This window comes from Lagopus leucura, unplaced genomic scaffold (assembly GCF_019238085.1).
Source record: "Lagopus leucura isolate 7727_CA_CO unplaced genomic scaffold, USGS_WTPT01 Super-Scaffold_100039, whole genome shotgun sequence".
Taxonomy (NCBI): Eukaryota; Metazoa; Chordata; class Aves; order Galliformes; family Phasianidae; genus Lagopus; species Lagopus leucura.
Genome location: NW_024962288.1, coordinates 1176107 through 1195845, shown reverse-complemented (window position 1 = coordinate 1195845; position 19739 = coordinate 1176107). Strand labels below are relative to the sequence as shown.

General features: G+C 55.5%; 2 protein-coding genes and 1 long non-coding RNA gene across 4 annotated transcripts in view; 1 reads left to right on the top strand and 2 right to left on the bottom strand.

Annotated features, from left to right (window-relative positions):
• ADA (adenosine deaminase) overlaps positions 1 to 6081 on the bottom strand; it is a 12691-nt gene extending 6610 nt beyond the window's left edge. Inside the window, exons 1-4 of one of the 2 annotated variants that reach the window (XM_042883717.1) lie at positions 6001 to 6081; positions 1866 to 1927; positions 290 to 412; positions 67 to 210 (exon numbers count right to left, since the gene is read on the bottom strand). In XM_042883717.1, the coding sequence (XP_042739651.1) occupies positions 67 to 210; positions 290 to 412; positions 1866 to 1927; positions 6001 to 6036 (365 nt within the window). In that variant the 5' untranslated portion in view covers positions 6037 to 6081. Of the gene's footprint in view, positions 1 to 66; positions 211 to 289; positions 413 to 1865; positions 1928 to 6000 lie in introns of those variants that run through there. The other variant, XM_042883718.1, reaches the window with a different exon arrangement.
• Positions 6082 to 12663: 6582 nt separating this feature from the next.
• LOC122186745 lies at positions 12664 to 18394 on the bottom strand. Its single transcript, XR_006181180.1, has 3 exons — positions 17955 to 18394; positions 14180 to 14308; positions 12664 to 13059 (listed from the first exon to the last, which is right to left on the bottom strand). It is a non-coding gene; the product is annotated as an uncharacterized LOC122186745 (long non-coding RNA).
• On the top strand, positions 15103 to 19721 carry CCN5 (cellular communication network factor 5). Its single transcript, XM_042883645.1, has 5 exons — positions 15103 to 15236; positions 16914 to 17121; positions 17570 to 17812; positions 17938 to 18116; positions 18267 to 19721. Exons 1-5 carry the CDS (start codon positions 15177 to 15179, stop codon positions 18273 to 18275), a joined length of 699 nt encoding a protein of 232 aa, XP_042739579.1. The 5' UTR covers positions 15103 to 15176; the 3' UTR covers positions 18276 to 19721.
• Positions 19722 to 19739: the final 18 nt, after the last annotated feature.

Here is a 19739-nt window from a genome sequence, read left to right as displayed (position 1 = left end):
TGGGATGGGATGGGATGGGATGGGATGGGATGGGATGGGATGGGATGGGATAGAGGAGTCACTCACTCGGCCTGTCCCCAGGGGATGGGCTCCACGCGGCAGTTGGCCAGCAGGTGAGGGCTGTACCGCACCTCCACGTAGATGACGCCTTCCTTCGCCTTCGTCTCCACCAGCTCATATGCGATCCTCCGCACTGCCTCGCGGTCCCCCCTGCAGGGACAGCAATGGGATCCATCACCCCTACCACCACGAGGGAGCCCAGACGGATCCCACCAAAGTGGGTACTCACGCAATGGCGGGCATGTAGTGTTTAAATTTCTCTAGAAATAGTTTAAGCGATAGCGGTGCTTCGTAGCTGACGTGCTTCATGAGGTCATCAACGGTGCTGCCAGGGAGAGGAACCCCTCTTTTCCTGGAAATGAAGCCACATTTTACTGATGGGGAGGGTTATCACATTTTCAATCAGCCTATTCTGTACAGCAAGCACATCTCGAGCTGGCAGAGCCGGCCGCTGTTTCTTCCCAGAAGAGATACGGCACACACTGTCCTTCCAGAGCAGATGTGGCCCTAGACCTCTGAAGGGAGCATGGCAACCCAAGGCATGAGAAAACACAGGCACTTGGAGTTACAAGCCCACAGCAATCCTCTGGAAGCAGAGCCAGGGCACAGCGCAGGCTTCCGTGTCAGCTCAACTGAAGGAGCTTGGGATTATTTTTTGGCACCTCCCAGTTCCAGAAGCAGAATTACCAAACTTCCTTAGAAAAGTCATTTCTCACAGAGGCTCCAGAGCCCGAGCAATCAGGGAGGATCACAAGGCTTGGGACCACACCAAACACACAGGCTCTGCTGTGAGTGAGCCCATTCCTCAGCCCCATATTACAGCACCCATAGGACACCCCACGCAGGAGCACGGGGTGGCGCTGGCAGCTCTCACCCCCCAGCTCCCCTAAGCAGACGAGGTGCCCATGCCTGTCCTCCTCCAGCACCACACAGGGACAGGTCCCCAGGTGCCAGCACGCCAAGAGCCGGGGACACCGCACGCCTCCAGGCAGGCTTCCCCAGCCACGCACTGTCACCTACCCACAAAAGCCAGCCTAAGTCAAGAATAATAACCAGACATTTGTATTTAATCCTCTTTCCTTCCCAGCACTGTCACGATGAATTACAGCCGACTGACGGACATTTCTCTGCTAATAGAGACAAGGCAGCGGTGACAGCTCTAGCGGCCCGCTGCCAGCAGCCACCCCACAGGAAAGCAGCCCCACCGGCACTGCTGCAGGGCCGAGCACACGCTGCTCACTTCCCCACTGAGGCAGGCAGGAAACCAGCCCCACGCTCAGCCTTCAGATGCAGTCGACACAGATTAAGTTGCTGGCACTCAGCGGGGACGGGACGCTCACCGCCGCCAAGGCATCGGCTTTCCTCCCCGCAGTGCCCTTTCCACACTGCTGGCAGCTCTGGCTCAGCTCCTCCCTGCCTGCCCTGGGAGCGCTCCCTGCACAGCCCTGAGCAAAGCTGCCCCACTCCAGCGATGGCACCTGGGGACGCTCTGTAGCACAAGGCTGCTGGCGCCAGCCCTCTGGCTTTGGAACCGATGTTAAGCCAAATTTCTGAAAAACGACATCCTTCCCAAATTAATGGAGCTGTGCTTAAGAGCTGCTTCCTGAAATCTTTCAGCTTGCCACATCCTTAATCTGTGATTATCTGCTCATGTTTGTTCACGCTGTCAGCGATCGTAGCTGGAGGAAGTCTTCAGTTCCTTCTGCCTACAGCTGCAGAGCCAGGTCCTCACCCCAATTATTCAAAGCCCACCAGCTTCCCAAAGCCAAGCCATCACCTGGAGCCTTCCTCCCCCAGATACTCACTTGCCAAAGTGTAAGATTGTTTCTGGCCGAATGGCTCCATCCAGATGGATGTGAAGCTCTACCTGCAGTAACACAAAGAGACATCAGGGAGCTACTCCTGGAGCTGCAGCAAGGCCTTAAGATGGGCATGCAGTGCTAACACAGGTATGAATGCTGCTGAAACAGGGACCAAGTCACAAAAACCAAATGCAAAACCATTTGAAGAACATCACTGTTAAGAAGTTCAGTTTTGATAGCCGAAGTATTGTCCAAGTATTTTCTTATTCCTGATGCACATCCAGATTTAATAGATTTGGCACTCATCAACGTTAGATTAAGCAACAGCTCCTTAGAAACTTGTTGTGTTTTTTAGTAATGTAAAGCATTTTTTCAGGAACTGCCTTATCCATACTTAGCTTGTGTGGCTTGGAAGGTTGAAAAAACAGCCCTCAAACAAGCATCAGTCAACTTGATACAAGAGTCATAACCCAAGAACTTGGACTCTGCTTCCAAGAAACTGCTCCAGATACAATCTTAATTATTTGGCGTTACCAAAGCATGTAGGCTTTGTAAAGCTACACACGGAGTCCCAAAGCAGAAGGTGCTGCACAAAGAAGTACAAGAGCTGCCCCATAGCGCTTGCAAGCTGACTTCAAAATAAGATGATTCATCTAAACTCAAGAGAAATGGGACAGTAACTCAGGTCCCTGTGAGATCATGTTTTGGAAGAAGACTCATAGAGAAGGGAAAATGAGCTTTTCCAGTTAGGCAGCTGGAGCTTTGGAGGAACACAGTGAATGCAACTTGGAAGTTGAGCTGAGAAGGAAAATGTTAGCTGTAAAATTGTTCAGCTAGATCATGGTGTTTCCAGAACTGTTTGTTTTTAAGCAACAGAATAGCCATATAATAAATATTTGTGTACCAAAGGAAGACTCTGAAGCACAAAGCAGCTGTTGGGAAGGAGAGCCTCCAGACCAGCTTTGCTCACTTCAGGTCTTTCCATGTGGATGATGTGAGACACCACATATACTAAAACACCCAGGGAGAGACTGTCTCACCTATGCCTGCCAGGTGTGGGCCACAAACATCTGGTAAACATCTGCTTAACCAGTGGGGGGTGATCCTGCACTGCAGCCTGCCAGGGGTCACAGCCCCACCAACAGAGATATGGCTGTTACCTCTCCTACCTGACATGAGCCCTACGGAGATGGAGATTTCCAAAGGGCACAATCTGATCTTTCCCCCTGCCTTGAGTTTCGCAATGCTGTTTGCAAGGACTAATCCTGGAAAGCATCAGATAAAGGAATGCATGATGCACATGATCTGCATCACCAGATGTGGACAGCTGGCACGTTTTCCACTCCTGAGCTCTGAATGCAATTTCAACACCACGTGAGCTCCATTCTTTGAGGTCTTCAACAGCCCCCATGACCTCCTGGTAGAGTTGCAGCCTGCGACTTGCTCACCCTGACCCAGCAAGCTGAACCTACCCCACACATCCCTCAGATGCTCCCCGCCATCCCAACACCACACTTCCATTCAAGTGAAAGCACGCTCAGCAGTATGCATGCAATCCACCTCCTGCTGCTGATGCAGGCAGCTCAGACAGCAGCAGTGCTCCTCTGCAGCACCAGCATGAGGCTTCTCACACTATGCATCTCCGCTGCCTCCTTCACCAACCCTGCAGTTTCCAGGTCTGTAGGAGGCTGCGGAGCTCCACTGCAGCTCCTTTCTTCTGTGTTTGTTTTGGGCAAACAAAGCCTAAGGCTTTCCCAGATAGAAGTGGGTAACGTGACCTTGCTTTAAGTCAAGGAAAGTACCCAGATAAAGATGAAAGAGTTCGTGTGAGGTTGCAAGCAAGCAGCAGCCCTGACACAGATCCACGTGTGTGGATCCCACCTCAGTGAATCCCAGCTTTGTTTGGAAGAACCTGGGCTTACTGACCAACCATGCTCAGCCCAGGACTACAGCAACTCAATAATCCCCAAGTTTGGCAGCAGAGTGACCCAAAGCCCAGATAAGCTCCAGGAACATGAGATGCCCCAGTCCACGGGTGCCCTCAGAACAGAGGCTGTCAGAGCACTGTTTGCTGTTTCTATGCAAAAATAAGAAAAAAATTAGATCAACAACAGCACATAATGTGCTAGAGCAGAGGGCAGCAAGATGGTTCAGCTTTAAACTAAACAAAGAGAAGTGTTAAGGGTTCTGGTTTGGCCTCTCCCTTTGAAAACACTGCAGTATTTTCTTTGAAACTTGGTGAGATTCGAAAATAAACTCCAATGCAAACTGCAAACAAATCTGTTCCAAGTCTGATTATTTACACTTTCGTGATGAGAGGAGGAAGAGGCTCACGAGTCACTCAGTGCTTTTGGCTGCAGACACACAACAGTGCCTAGCGGGCCGTGACAGATCTGCTGGCTGCTCTGCGGCATAAAGGCAACGTCCACATGAGTGCACTTGAGGGAGCTTACATCTGAGGTGCCCATCCTTTCCTTATGATGACTGTTACTGATCCACCAAGCAGTCAGCAACAGGAGTTCAGTGCTGGAGCTGCACAGCCCTGAGGCTACAGTAGAAGGACCACTAACCTTACCTTTCCCATTTCTAGCAGACATTTATAGATTATCTAAGCACAAGTTGCAACGTTTTAAAACCTCAACAGTGACCGCCCAGGGTTATTTATCAACACGTTAAAAGGTGATAATCTGAGGCCCACTTCATTGATTTCAATAACTGCATAAGCACAGCCACAACTGGTCAAAGCATAAGGCAGAAAAATGTTGAGATCACCATTCCTCAGGAGATAAGGTGAATGCCAACCTCTGCAAAAAGAACAGGCTGTGCTTCCCTGCTTCCCCAGCACTGGATTTATGACAGCGTGCTGCCATGAGCTGAGCCACGCGTGTCACTGTGTGGCCACACAGCTCCTGTCAGGAGCACCAGCTGAGGCTGCTCAAGGGATGCAAGGCAGCAGGGATGCAGCCTTGCCCTCACACCCCATGAAACCCAGAGGTGCCGTTGGCAGACAGATCTGCCACCACCTTAAGATGTCGGTTTGAGTCTCTAAATGAGAAATGCAGTGGACTTAGACCCAGGTGACAGGCTGCAAGAAATACCCATGCCTCCCATTCCATGCAAGCCTTTACTGCTCTTTATGGCCCACAGTAAGCAGGGGGCAAAGCTCAGCCCCACAGCGGCCAGCAGTCAGCACAGCCCAGAGAAGCACATGGTCTGGCTCAAAGCTGCTCTGGGTGCCAGAAACGTCCCTAAAGCACAAAAGTGACAGTTCCCAATGGCATAGGGTCCTGAGGGATGAATAGAGGTGAGCAGGGCCCATTGACTGCCTTTAGACCTCACGTGAGCAGGTTGGCGGGGCTGAAAGAGACTGCCTGACTCATGAAATCCCACTGACAGCCACACAACAAAGCTGATTCGCGTGCACACACGGTGCAGGGCCTCTCTGCTCCCTCTCTTCTGCATCCCACTGCCTGTATGGAGCAAGCAGGGAGAAACACAACTGAAAGGAGAACTTAACTTGCTTCTTTCAGCCAAAACCGTGAAATCACTGGCGTTAGCTAATAGCTTTTGCCTTTAGTGGAGTTGATGAAGTGCCAACACCTCCTAGAACTGGAGCAGCCTTAACGAGGCTTTAGCCACTACCAGCTGTCAGCATTCCTGACAGCCCATGAGCAAGTTCCCTGCAGAGAAAGCACCCGGGAGGTGGTTACTGCTGAGCACACCTGCCTTATCCTCTTCCCTCTCACCTCCAACAGGTATGTTACTCAATGAGCCTATCTGCAATGCATTTACACGGCAAACAAGGAGAACGAAACAGCGGAGCAGCCTTCGATCCCAGTCACTAAGACACGATCTCACGTAAAAAGACATATTTCAGAGAGAAAAGAAGGAAATACAAGCAGAGCTCCTGCACAGGCCTCCCACCTCCCGGGCCGTACCCTCACCGGGCTGCCAGCACGTCGCTGCCCAGAGGAGCAGCTCTGCAGGGGAACGGCGGGGCAGCCGCAGGTCGTGCCTTGAGGTGCTCCGGGGCCGCCTGACCCCGCACGGCACAGCGCCCGTCTCCCAGCGCAACGCACGGCACACAAAGCCGGCGGACACGCGGCACAGCCCGGCTCGCAGCCCGGCACCGCCTCACCTTGGGCTCCCCGAAGACTCGCACTCCCCGCTCCATTCCGGTCCTGCAGCCTCAACCGTTCCTGCAGCCGCCGCTCGGCTCGGCTCCGCTCCGCTCCGCTCCGCCCCGTCCCGCCCCGCCCCGCCGGCAGGGAGGGCGCAGCAGGGGGCTGCTTCGTTACTTTTAGCCACGCTTTGCCTCCTGCCTTCTTCTCCGCGAGGTGACGCACGTCGCACTCGAGGCACACGGAGGAGAAATCCACGCTCCCCCCGCCTCCAGCACCGTACGGTAGAATGGTTTGGGTCGGGAGGCCGAGCAGGCAGCCACCGCAGCACCCCTTGGCTGCAGCCACTGAGCTAACAGCACACCTGCGAGGTGGCGCCGCTCCCTGCTGTGATGTGCCCTGGTACCGGTGCAGGCATGGTGATGCAGGGTCTCCTAAATCGAGTGCCACGGATCCACTCTGCACCCCCCTCTCCACACCCTCAAGTGTCCCCAGACCTCAAGGGACCTCAAACAAAACCGTTGTATCAGTGTAAAACATCCCTATTGCCTGTAGCGGTGTGTAAGCAGAGAGAGCACCTAGGGCTGCAGGTGTAAGCGCTACCACAAGTGGACGAAAACGGACTTCTCTCTCACTGCCCAACTGTATTTGCACCAGGGTCAGCACAGAGCTCTGTGCTGCTCTGACTGCCTGCAACAGCCTGATCCAGCTGGAAGCCTGCAGACACAGCTGGGATGTACAAACTGGCAGCGGGGGGTGAAATGGCACTGTCCTGCTGAGCTCCCATGGGCAACTTCACCTCTGTACTACTGTTGTGGGTTTGTTGTTTTTTTGTTTGTTTGTTTTGTGTTTTTAAATATCTTGTGTGTTTGGAGCATCGCATGCTCAGAGGTCTGATTTCTGTTCCAAAAGCATCTGCAGCACAGATGGTCACCAAGCAAAGCACAGTGCTTCTCATGGCCTCCTGAAGGCACAACCTCGCTCACCGTCACCGCAGCCTCTGCTGAGGTTAAGAGAAATTACAAGGCAGAAGAGGCCAGGAGAAAAGCTGTTAGCCAAGGTCAAGGAGGCGAACAGAGCTGAAGCACGGAGTGCTGCAGGAGGTGTGGGTTTCATCCCGCTGACTAATGCCTGCCTCTGCTGACTCAGCTCTTTCCAGGAGAGCCACCAGCAGCTGCTGTCAGCAGCACCCGGCTGTGTGAGAGCCCTCCACACGAGGTGTGAGCTGAGTGACTGACCTCACCCTGACCCCCTTTATCCATCCTCACTGCTGCTCAGCCAGGCAAATCTGTATAGTTGATACGAAATAAATGTTTCCCTATTGATGTCCTCACAGCAGTTTCCCACCTGGGAAATGGGAGAGACACAGACAGGGACCTGGGAGATCCCCATCAATGACTGCTCGGGGCCTCAGACCTCATTGGCTCTGCCATACTGCAACATACACTGGTGCTGGGCTTAGATTTTCCAAAACAAAACCAAACCCTACATTTTCACACTTGCATGAATAATACGCATCACACTGCAGCCCATTGCAAGCAGCCAAAGGAGGAAAAGCGTTTAAATTGTGTCAGTAAAGGGCTAGCAATGCTGATTCAGGAAAACCCTGCCCCAGGGTGAGCCCACCCCAGCCCCCATGCTGGAATCCCTTCTTTGTTTCCCAGTAGCGGCTCTGGGGTGCAGACGATGCTATCCTCGAGCAGGTTGCAGCTTCCCATAGCAGACACAGGGGACACCCAATGCATGCCCAGCTGAGTGACAGCAAGGCCAGCGCAGCACAGGGACACAGTCATGTCCTGGGCTGCAGCCTCCTGCAGAGCCGCGTGGGCTGCTGCAAGCTCATCCCCTAATGGGATTAGGGACAGTAAAACCAAACCAGCTTGTACTGAGCATCAGGCCACCCTGAGGTACTGTGACCTGCTCCAGGCATCTGGAGCAGAAAGGCCACCCCAGGATGGCAGTAATGCAAAGAAAAGGTAGAGAAGCAGAGCCAGTGTTTTGTGCTGGGGAGAAGAGCTGCAGTTTGTAACTGGCAGCGCTTCAACCCTAGAAACGCCTACAGAACCCACCCCGTCGGCACTGAGCCCCTGGCGGAGAGCAGAGCCCCTTCCCACCCGCATCTTTGGGATGACGAGAGGTCACCGTGCACCAGGGCCAGAAATCTCGGATGGGTGCTGGGCTGCCTCCTCCACGTGGAGTAGAACCCAGAACGGTGGTGCCCGCACCAGGAGGAGCCCGATTCAGACACACGCCGCTCCCTTCCTGTCCCGACTGTCACAAGGGAAGCGGGACGCGGCCAGGAGCGCGCACACAGCCGACATCGCCCGCAGCACAGCTCTGCTCGGGCCGGAAGGGACCCGCACGTGTCGCCCCGAGCTGCCCTCCCGGCCCCGGTAATTGGATTGTAGCGCTCGGCCGGACGCTGCCCCGGGCTGCGAGAGAGCAGAATTAACCCGAGCACAGCTCCTCTCGGCAAGCCTGCAAGGTCAGCGCCGCGCATCTCCTCCCTCGCTGCAACAGCCAAAAAAATGAAAAAGGAGAAAAAAAAACTGTTCTTGCTGAATGCAGCCTTCCCACAGCCGCTTTGCCTGGGACTGAGCGGAGCACAGCGGCCGAACATTGCCCTCTTCCTACGCTCCTCAGTACCGCAGCTCAGCAGGACGCAGTCCCAGCACGGAGCCCTGACCCGCAGGCTGCCGCTGCCCTTCCAACCCCTCCCCAGGTGCCCAGGGAAAGCCTTCTGGGGGCTGACATCCCCCCCCCCACACACACCTGGGTCAGCTTTTGTACAGGCTGTAACTGACCTCTCAGTCCTACATCGCAGGATTATTTGGGACAGGGCGCTGCCTCGGGGGTCCTGCAGCACAGAAGAGATGAGCACCATTGTACCTGAACCACATCGGGGCAGTGCTGCCTTATCCCCTTAGCACAGGCTCCGACCCAGCCCTCTGCCTTAAGCACTGGTAATGCCAGAGCTGAAGGGACTTCCAGTTCCTCCCAGCACACCTATAACTAATCTCAGTTCACACAGCTGCCTCCATGCCCCAACCCAGAGATGGCAGCTGGATTCAAGCAAGATCATAAGGCTGTACTGCTGTGATAGGTCCCTCTTTGCACCAGGAGCTCAGCCTGCAGGGCTATAGTGAGGGGCAGGATGGTACCATACCTGGAAGGCAGCAGACAGGGTCTGGCTCAAGGTCCCTCTCAAGGTCCCCCTGGCCAGGTATAGCCTAGCTGGAGTCTTGCACTCCCTAATGCAGCCCAAAAGGTGCCTGAGTATCTGGGCTGTGCTTAAATAGAGCTCCTGGGCCAGGTGTGTGGGCAGGTAATTAGTTCTTTCTGGAATTAGTAATAATTCCAGCCATTCCCCAGGTGGGGCTGGTAATTAGTGTCCTCTGAACTCTCACACTTGTAGCACTGCGTCCTTCTGAGCAAACCTGGGGTTGCACGGATTCCTCCACCATCCTGATGCTGTCAGCCCCAGAAGCCAGCTGGGTTGGGTGTCCATGGGACTAGGGGTCCCCATCCAATGTGCTCTGCTGTGCCAGGAGCTTCCCCAGAGAACGTTGGAGATGTGGAGATCATCTCTTCTGCTCTAGGGACTATTGCACAGTGAAGGCGAAATAGCAGGAATGGAGAGAAAGGCAGAAGGGTGGAGGGGAGAAGCAGTAGTGAAGCAGCCAGGTGTTCCCATCACCCCATAGCCAGGTCAAGGTGGGAACAGTGCTGGGGGGCACTGGGGGCTGCCTGGCCGCTGCCCCACACAGACGGGCACGGCCTCCTGCCACAGCAAGGAATGTCTGAGAGAAACCAATCCTTGCTGTGCAGAGCTGGAAACTGCTGGAGACGCTTTAATCCGCCTAATCCAGGGCTCTGGCCCAATTAATATTCTATAGGATCTCCTGGAGCTCTTGTTTTGTTCTGTTCTTGGCTCGAAGGGCTGCCCAAGAAATTGAAAACAGATTATTGGGAAGAAAACAGCTTCAATTTGTAGACAGCTGTCTCTACCAAAGCTGGCTTCGATTCCAGCCATTCCCCGGGCGTGATGCATGCCTGGCTAGAAGAAGTTTCTCCCCAGTGGCAGCAGAAGGGCTTTTCTTAGGAGAAAAGATGAACGCCCGGCAGCGTGCTGGGCGAGCGGGGCAAGCTGCGTCCCCGCGTGTCCCGGCTCCGAACCCCCGGCACCGCGCCGCGTCCCCGGCCCGGCGCCGCCGCCAGGGGGAGGCAGAGGCCGCGCGGTGCGGGGTCACCGCTGCGATCTGAGGGGTGCCGGGTCGGGCTGCGGCCGTGCGGAGGTTGGGGCTGGGGGCTCCTCCAGAAGTTAGCACCGCGGGGGGGTGCAGGTCGGCGGGACGGGATCCTGTTCCTCCGCGAGTTCGGAGCTTGAGCAGACCGCAGAAGTATGGCCAGAGCCCCCTGTGAGACCCCAGGAAAGCATCTGCTGGGGGAAGGGTGCCTGGGGAAACTGCTTGGTGGGGGACAGCTGGCAAAACCACGTTGTGTCTGGTTAAAGTGTGGGTCTGCAGGAGAACTGGCTCTGTGACACAAAAGTGGCCCAGACTGTGACTCATAATAGCCCAGTGGTATTTTAAACACCGTATTGCTGACTCAGAGCTCTGGGAAGAACAACAAGGGCAGTCACTGCATGGCAATGCCAGCCTTTGCAGTATGGCAGTTTCAGGGTCTGCCATATGGTGATATCTGCTTCTGCTGTATGGTGACGTTGACCTGTGCTTTATGGCAATGCCAACCTCTGCCAGCACAGTGCCAACAATGCTCCCACCCACTGCTCATCTGCCTCACGCCAACCCCAACGGCATTTGGGAACGGAGTGAGGAGGGCAGAGGAATGCACACAGGGCTGACACAGTCCTTCATCCCCCGCTCCCGGCTGCAGTGCATTCCAGGCAGCCCTCCTACAACACCACACTTTCTTCACCACAGTCCATCCCTGCACATGCTCACTTATCCTCTGCCAGGCCTCTCCCAAGGCACCTGGAGCAGCACCTGCCATAAATCAGGCAGAGCTCCTGCCAGGACACGCACACCTCACTCTGCCATGCTGAAAAATGAGCACAGAGCTTCTCATCTCAGCACCTGCAGCAGCAGGAGCCTGCTCCCATGGCTGTTCCTTGAGCTCAGGGTGTCCCAGCGCAGGCCAAGCGAGCTCAGAGCCATTGGGCTGTGTGCATTTGGTGGTGCTGAACGTGGCCGCCTGCTTTGGCTTTGCATGCTGCTGAGATTGTCTCTGCTGGGTTTATTTTCACACAGCTCCTCAGAACGCAGAAAGTGAGAGCTCAAAGCAAACAGGAAAAAGGCAGGTTCTCTGGGCGGCTATTTTTAACCACTGCAAACAGCATCAGTGTCATTATATTTAGAAAAAAAATGCAGAGCGTTTCCTGCCTCCCCTCTCAATACCTTCAGCTATTTCCTTGCAGATGTTGCCAGGAGCAGCACGCAGACGGGCCGTGCTCCGGGACGGGAGGGCTGTAGCTGGGGAATGCGGCTCAGAGCAGGTGCCCCTGGCTCTTGAGGATGAGCAGGCAGTAAGGGCTTGGCCACGTCCAAGTGCCACCTCAAAGGTGCCCCAAGGGTGAGCATAGTGACAACGCAGCATCACTGTCACCTCCTCCTGCCACGGGATGGGGACTGCAGGTGACACCAGGAGGTCTCAGCTCTGGGTGGGCGCGGGCAGGTGGCTCAGGACCTGCACTTGCCGCTCAGAGAGCTTCCCCTTGGCTTTGGCTGTGCTGGGCTTCTCGCCTTGTGCTCAAGGACTGCGGTCGGTGAAGCGTTTGTGCTTCATTCCCAGCATTTGTGTTTCGCTCTGGGTGGCAGCAGCGTGGCAGACCGCAGCTCAGCAGGGCCATGTGCAGCATCGCTGGGAAACAGGCTCTCCTAACCCCAACCACACTGTGCTGGTTGTGCTTTCCAGCAAAACCACAGCACGGGGAGAATGGGATTTCTCCATGTGGATAGGGAAGCTCAGTGCCCAAGGGAGGTGACAGAGAAACTGTTGGAAATGTGGTACAGATGGCACGAACTGCAGCCAAAATCAGCTTAAACAGCCTGCAGCCAGGTGGTGGGTGATGGCAAGAGTACACAACACTGCTTTCAGTGGTATCCGTGGGAGATGTCCCTCTCTGGGCTCAGCAAAAGCAGCTGTGTGCCCCTGCTGTGTTGGACTGTGCTCCTTTTTGGGCTCTGGCTCCCAAGAACTGCCTTCTGAGATGCTTCTCTGGGGCTCTGGTTGCTTGAAACAGAAGCAGAAGCCCTGGCCAGAAGCAGGCTGCACAGAGCTGTGGGTCTGGCTGCTGTCACCAACCCTGCATGACGCATGCAGACCCAGCGGCCAAGCGCTCCCTTTCTGCACACTCCTCCCCGAAGACCCTCTCACCCAGTGCACCGTGCCCAGCTGTGCTGGGTGCCCACCCAAACCCCATCCTATAGAGGCTGCCGTGGCTCTCCTGCTGTGATCAGAGCATGCGTTCCATCCAGCCCAGCTGCTGCATGTTCTTAATGAACACTGAGACCCGTGTGGGATGACCTCCTCTCCTACCTTGCAGGAGATGCTCGCTGGGGGCTGTGGGTTTGCAGCCTCCCCATCGGGTCCCTGCCCCACAGGCAGCCTGACAGCAGCAGCCCGGAGCCAAACATCTTTTACAAATCACGGCGCATAGCTCGCATTCTCGGCTGGTTTATGAGTGTTTCATCTCCTCGTATTGATCAGGGCTGGAGCCGAAGTAATTACGTTCATCAGAAATAATTTCCCCTGATTTTGAGTCATATTTGAGCGGATGCCCACCTCCCCCGCTCACCCCTTTCGGCACTGCAGCTCTCTGCTCCCTGGTACATACTTTCCGGGCGACATCGCTGCTTTCATAACCATGGTGAGACCTGGAGGCTTGTTTTTCTCAGCTGGATCCCACACATACACTAAAGGTTTCAGCTGTGCCGTTATGGACTTGGCTGGGGATGTGGTCAGGAGGAGCTGGTTGATGGGAAGTGCATGCCTGGGAAGTCCAGCACTGGGAAGGGAGCTGGGACCCTCTGCAGCACACCCCACCTAGACAAGGACTGGAGAACAAAGATTATTTCAGCCTTAAACCACAAGAAAAACAGGGATAGACAAAAAGAATGAGCAACATGATCAGGAAACACGAGTTAGCACCATGGAAAATACCGAGGGTCTGGACCCATGAGGTCAGGGTCTGGGTTTATGTCTTGTCTGGGAGACAAAACTTCCACTGAGATTGTAAAAGAAGCTCATGTTTGGAGATGCTTTATACCAAAAATAATCTCTCCGAGGCTCACAACACTCGATACGTGATGATTCCTGACACTATTTTCCAAATAATAATGGGAAGATTCATCTGCCTGAGGCTTCCAGGCTTCATCTTACAAAATTCTTACTCTTTGGGTTATCTGAATGTTTAACTTATGGGGACAGATGGCTCTCATCTGGGCTTCAGCAGGGAGTCACTCTGAATTGCTGCCCAGGTTTTGCGATACCCATTAAGAAGCAGCGCTGGCCCTTCACAACGCAGCTGGATGTTGTAGTGATAAGCCCCTCGAGTCTGGATTATGACATTCTCCACGATTTTGGCTAACAGAGCCCTTTCTCAGTCGCCACAGCCCATCGACTCCCCAGTGCAACCTCAGCTCCTTCTTCTCTGCAGGCACAGGGGCTGTGAGTGGGACGACCACCACCACAGAGCCCCACTCGTGGGGGTCCCCTGCGCTCAGCCCCGGCCCCCCATGGCAGCCCACAGGGGTCAGCGGTCCCAGCTGGAGCCGAGGGTTTCTGATGCCGCTGCCTGACTGTCAGGAGCTGGACGGCAGCCCGGAATTCTTTTCTCACAAGTCACTTGGATGGCCACCAGATGGTAAATACTTTTCGTCTCTCCTCGCCTGGGCTTGGGGTGCATGTGGTGATCTCAAGGTAGAGGACTGCATGGCTGCCCCTCACCGTGGCTGGTGGTCCCCCAGGGGATGGAAGTGGCCACAGAGGGATGGAAGCAGCCATAAGCAGCCCTTTTAACTTCAGGGCTCCTGGCTGTCCTGAGCTGTCAGTAAGGAAAGGAAGAGGCTTAAGCAAAGGGAAGGAATGGAGGGAGAGCAAGGTGTGCAGCCATTGCAGAGGGATGTGAGTACAGATGAATGGAGCAAAAAATTAGAGATTGGTGGTGCTGCTCACCATGGCATGTTCAATGGCACAGCATGGAGAAACACGGCTGTCTGAAGAAGTCCATTTGCTGAGTGGGTGCCTTCATTTCTATAGAAACAGCAGAGCTTCCCAGGAGATGTATTTAGATCCATGCATCAACTGACCACAAAAAAGAAACAAAAAACCTGACAGTAATGTCATGGGAACCGCAGAGCACAACTTGGGGGATGAATCCCCAGCCATGAAATGACACGTGTGGTGCAAAACACAGATGGGGTACGTGCTCCAGAGAGGAAGGGTTGTAACAGTGTCTACACGATGAGCTGCTCAAGTACTGCTCCGTGCTCCTGCAGAAGGCAGAACCTGTGTGATGTGGTGAGTCCAAATCCACACCATGTGCATCCAACCCCATGTGCTGTCCCACTGGGGGCTGCACATCACTTTCCTGCTCTTGCTGTGCCATAGGAGCCAAGGAAAGAAGAGCCCTTTCAGCACCTGTAGAGCTTGCCTGGCCATTCCTGCACACTGTGAATCCCACACAGCAGAGGGGCAGCACTCTGCCCTCAGCTTTGGGATTCCATGCAGTGTGGGTGACATATCCCTCTCCCAAAGCCATGCCCTGGGGCAGAGTTAAATATGGGGCTGGGTTCCCAGCCCTGCTCAGGCTTGGCAATGTCCCAGGCTGGATGTCAGGGGAACATGTCAGGCCATCCCTGCCCGTTCACAGCCCAGCAGAGAGGTGCTGGCACTGTCTGACAGCCCAGGCTCGGCAGCCCCCTCTGCCATGTCCGTGCCATTGGGGACGTGTCCCTTGTCCCTTCCCCTCTCTTGCTCTCCCAGCAGACAGCATGCTCTCACCTTGAGGGGAGTGGAAATGTCAGCTGGAATGTGGGCTGGAAAAAAAAGAAAGCAAATCTTGAGGCTCGTCCAAACCTACTCCTGTTTATATTGGAGCCTGGGAGTGACATCAGAGCGAGGAGAGTATAAACACCAGCAGGACCCACTCAGGGCTTTAAAGCCTGCAAACATGAGGCTCCGGCTGGAGAAGCAGCTCCTCATCCTCTCCCTGCTCTGCATCCTCTCCAAGGTAAGGAGTCGGGCGTGGGATGTCCTCAGGATCACTCAGGGCAGCACCAGGATTCCCAGTATGGGACTGTAGGGAGAATGCAGTGCTGCTGTAGCCCTGACAGCTGGCAGGCAGCTGTATGTCTGCAGAGCTCTGCTGGGAGAGAATTCCAATGAAGCAGCATAGTCTTAACTCTCATGGACCAAATGCCTCTGTGCTGCAGCAATGTGCTCTGTTTGCTCACCTGCCCTGCAGCCATCCTGCAGCTCCTGCAGGCTCCGTGCAGTGAGCACCAGCCCCAGGGCTACTCAGCTCTCCCCCATTCCAGGACGCTCATGCAAACCATCCAATAGATTGGGATTGTTCCAGGGGTTTGATTTTTTTTTCTCTCTTGGATTCTGCATGACACAGCTCCCTGTGCAGAGTTTTGAAAAATGTTGGGGTATGTCAGTTCCAAATTCTTGTAATTGGTGCTTGAATCCCAAGCCAGACTGCAAGCAGGGACATCAGAACAGCCTCGTGCCTGTTTGACTGCTTTCCTGGGCACTTAAGATCTCCAACAGGAGCCACATTGCCATCTAATGACAAGTTAATTGCAGGGAGCATGGGGAAACGGATTAATAGCCATCTAATAGATTGCTGGATGGGCAAATCCTTCTAAAACATCAGTCTGTAATAGAAACCTGAAAGATGAAAAATGCACTTGGCTCCTGGGTGAGTTATGACTGATGAGCAGCTCCTGGCCAGGAGATCTCAGTGAGCTCTGGAGAGCCACCAGCTGTCCTCTGCGCCCAGTCCAAACATGGCCAACACCACCAGTGGCCTGGTCTCTAATGGTCCCCCTGCCTTCTGCAACAGCAGCAGTGCTGCTCATTGAGAGGACCAGAACAAGGCAGAGACTGCCCAGCCCATTTTGGATAGATTTCACCTCTCACATCCTGGCAGGGTTGCACGCATACCTGCATTGTGCAGGGCAGCACAGGCAAACTGCAGATCCAAAACATTTGGCTTCCGATCCAACATGCAGCAGCCCCAGCAGCCGCCCTTGTCAGATGTGCCAGGGTAATGGTGTGTGCAGAACAGCCACAGACACACTGCTGCCCACCTGGGGGAACTCCTGCAGGCACAGAGCAGGCACACTGCTTTGGGGTACGGGTTGGCAGGGGCTGCTGCAGGCAGGGTAGGGGAGGAGGCAGCCGCAGCACAGAGAACAGCAGTGAGCCTCATCAGGCTTCAGTTCTCCCCTGCAAATGTGTTGTCCCATTTCTTGGCACAAATGAGATGTGCTCACAGCGAGGGGCTCGGGAGGAGCAATGCCCTCACTATGTGTACATAGGTCCTGGGAAGCTGCATCCCCAACTGTGCACCAACTGCCATGGGGGCTGCAAACACCACCTGATGAGCCTCAGTGTGTGGATGCTCACTTCCCAGCCCTACCTCCTCCTGCACTCGCAGCAGTGGTGCATGTCAGCCCCCATCTTGCAGGGTATTCCTGATTCTCCTGGTTTCCATGGGAGCCCATCGTGCTGTGCAGTCACTCCCTAAGAATACGGCAGCTTTCCCAGCAGCACTGCCGTGTCCCCATGGATGGGCAGAGCCAACATCTATCTCCACCCAACCAAGGATGACTTCCAGAGGCCATCCCAGTGCAACCAAAGCCATCAGCTGTGTCAAACCCGCGTTGCTTTGTACCCCCAGGTGTGCTGCCAGCTGTGCCGACGGCCGTGCTACTGCTCCCACGTGCTGCCCCGCTGCCCACGTGGGTCCCCCCTGGTCCTGGATGGCTGTGGCTGCTGCAGGATCTGCGCTCGGCGCCTGGGAGAGCCCTGCGACTTCCTGCATGTCTGCGACCGCAGCCAGGGGCTCATTTGTGACTACAGCTCGGGGACAGGAGGCACCTGCAACTGTGAGCACCACAGCTGGACATGGCTCTGAGAGCTGCTCTGCCGAGGAAGATGCACACAGATGGCTGCGGGGCTGAGTTGCTGCTCCTGCCAATTCTAATGCCAATCACTAGCCGGGTTTTTGGGGGTGGTTTGAGTGGGATGAGCATAGGGGCTAGAGGGGATAGAGGGGATAGAGAGCTGCAGGGAAATAACAGAGGGATATTTTCAAGCCTGAAAGCCCTGAGAGCTATGGACAGGGTTGGAGAGAGAGCAGTGGGTTTGTCACCACCTCATGATGTAGGAGGCAGGGAGGGGGAGGTTGGGCGACACATCACCTCATGCCTCCCTATGCCCTTGTGACCATCCAGTTCCCCCTCCTCCTGGCAGCCCCCAGTCACCACCAGCTATCCCCTCTGCCACCCCCACTCTCTGTCCCCTTGCCCCGGTGGCTCCCCACTATCGTTGCAGTCGAAGACAACGAGGAGGGCTGTGAGGTGAACGGGCGGCTGTACCGTGACGGGGAGGTGTTCCAGCCCAGCTGCAAGCTGCAGTGCCGCTGCCTGGACGGGGGCTTCACCTGCGTCCCGCTCTGCCAGGAGGACGTCCGCCTGCCCACCCCAGACTGCCCCTACCCACGGCGTGTGGACATCCCAGGGAAGTGCTGCCCTGAGTGGGTCTGCGAGGCCGGAGGGCGGCAGAGCACTGGGGCAGGTAGGAGGTGGGACGAGGTGGTGAGCCCCAACAGGGGACACCTCACTGCCCCTCTCTTCGTGGCACAGGGCAGGTAAGGCGGCACTGGGCTCCAATCCCACTTCCCCTCCTCTGTTTCCATCCAGCCCCCGCAGTGCCGTACCTCTGCCAGCCGTGGGGCACGGAGTGGAGCGTCTGCTCGGCCACCTGCGGCGTCGGCTTCTCCACCCGCATCTCCAACCAGAACCGCTACTGCCGCCTGGAGACACAGCGGCGGCTCTGCGTGCTCAGTCCCTGCCCGGCTCTGCCGGCGGCATCCCCTGTGGTAAGCGATGGTGATGCCGACATCTCCAGGCAGCAGCTTGGAGTGGGAATGGGACATCCCAGCCAACACCCCGTGCACGCCCCGTCAGCCCCCCAGCCGTGAGTCCTCCAGCATCCACTGTCCTCACATCGCTCCGCTTTGCCTTTCCAGAGGGGATGAGGAGGGTGTTTGCAGCTGCGCCCACCCTGGTTGTGTCCTGCAGCCAATGTTCCGGGACTGAGGCTGGCACACATCCGTGACACCGTGGTTTTGGAGGAGATGGAAGACACGTCCCTCGGGAATCTGGTTGAGAACCGATGGACTTCAGCTGCAGAAGAGGGTGGAAATAGAGAACAAGATCCCTACAACACGCCTGTGTACTCTGCTGCCCCGGGTTGGGTTGCTGGGCAGCAGCACCCTGTTGTATGAGATGGGGAAATCCTGCCAAGCACAAACCCACCTGAGAAGAAGGGACGTGGTCCTTTCCCGGATCGGAGAGGCTTCTGGAAAGGGCTGAGTGACGCTGCTGTGCCCAGCACCGCACACACAGCTCTGCTCTGCAGAATTAGACCACTGTTGGGATGCCCCTTGCCCCCCACGCTGGGGATGGGGCTCGTTGCCCCACCACACCCGGACACCGGCAGAGGTGTTTTCCTGGCGGCAGCTCCCATTTACCTTCCTCACATCCCTCCAGGACAAACAGCTCCCTGCTCCGCCTGGCCGCCTGCTCTTCAAAGCCCGGCGGTTTGGCAGGGCTCTGGCAGGCGAGCAGCTCAGACGGAGGAGGCACCAGACATACCGCCCAGCATCCAAGCGCATACCCCAAAAACTAAGGCCAGCAGAAAGGCAGGAGACGGGAAAACAAACAGCAGCGATGAGCCCAACGGGCTGGGGCTGCTCCAGCGTGCGGAGCTGCACAGGAGAGCCGAGCGGCAGTGAACCCTTAAGGGCTGCTCAGAAACAAAACTCAAATGCCCTCTAACGGCCTCGCAGCGATGTGCAGAGCAGGGCGAGAAGGGCGGCGAGCAGAGCAGGAGAGACCGCGCATCTTGGCTTTGCACCCCTGCAATCAAAGCATTGTGAACGTGATTGCAGCACGGCCAGCAGCAGAGCCCAGCAGCTCCAGCAAGTGCCGGAAATAAATCAGTGTTGAAGGGTGTTGTCACCTCTTCGGGGGAAAAAATAAAGGAGAAAAAAGAAAAAAAGAAAAAAAAAAAAGAGCCTTGCTGCTCATGCACGCTGTTTACAAAGAGAATTATTTACTGACATCAACCATTCATTTAGTGGGATGGAGGGGATGCAGGAGCCCCCAGCAGGCAGCACACAGCACGAGGGACTCGACACCATCAGTTTTCTGCCTCTGCAGTAGCTGTGCCAAAAACAGCAGTGGTGTGAAGCTCACAGAGACTTTAAAACCCACAATGTTCCTCTGCTGACATGGGTAAGGCACAACCACTGTACCAAACATCCTGGGTTCAAGGCAGTTCGGTTTTCTGTGTGCTGAGATGCGGCCCCCTGTGCTGGCTCAGCCCATCCCAGCCACCCCACGCTGCTGGTGAAATCCTAAAGGTCACTTTTCCAGCAGCAACCTGCAATCTGTATCTCAAACACAAATGACTCAATGCACCTCTTGGGCTTTTTTTT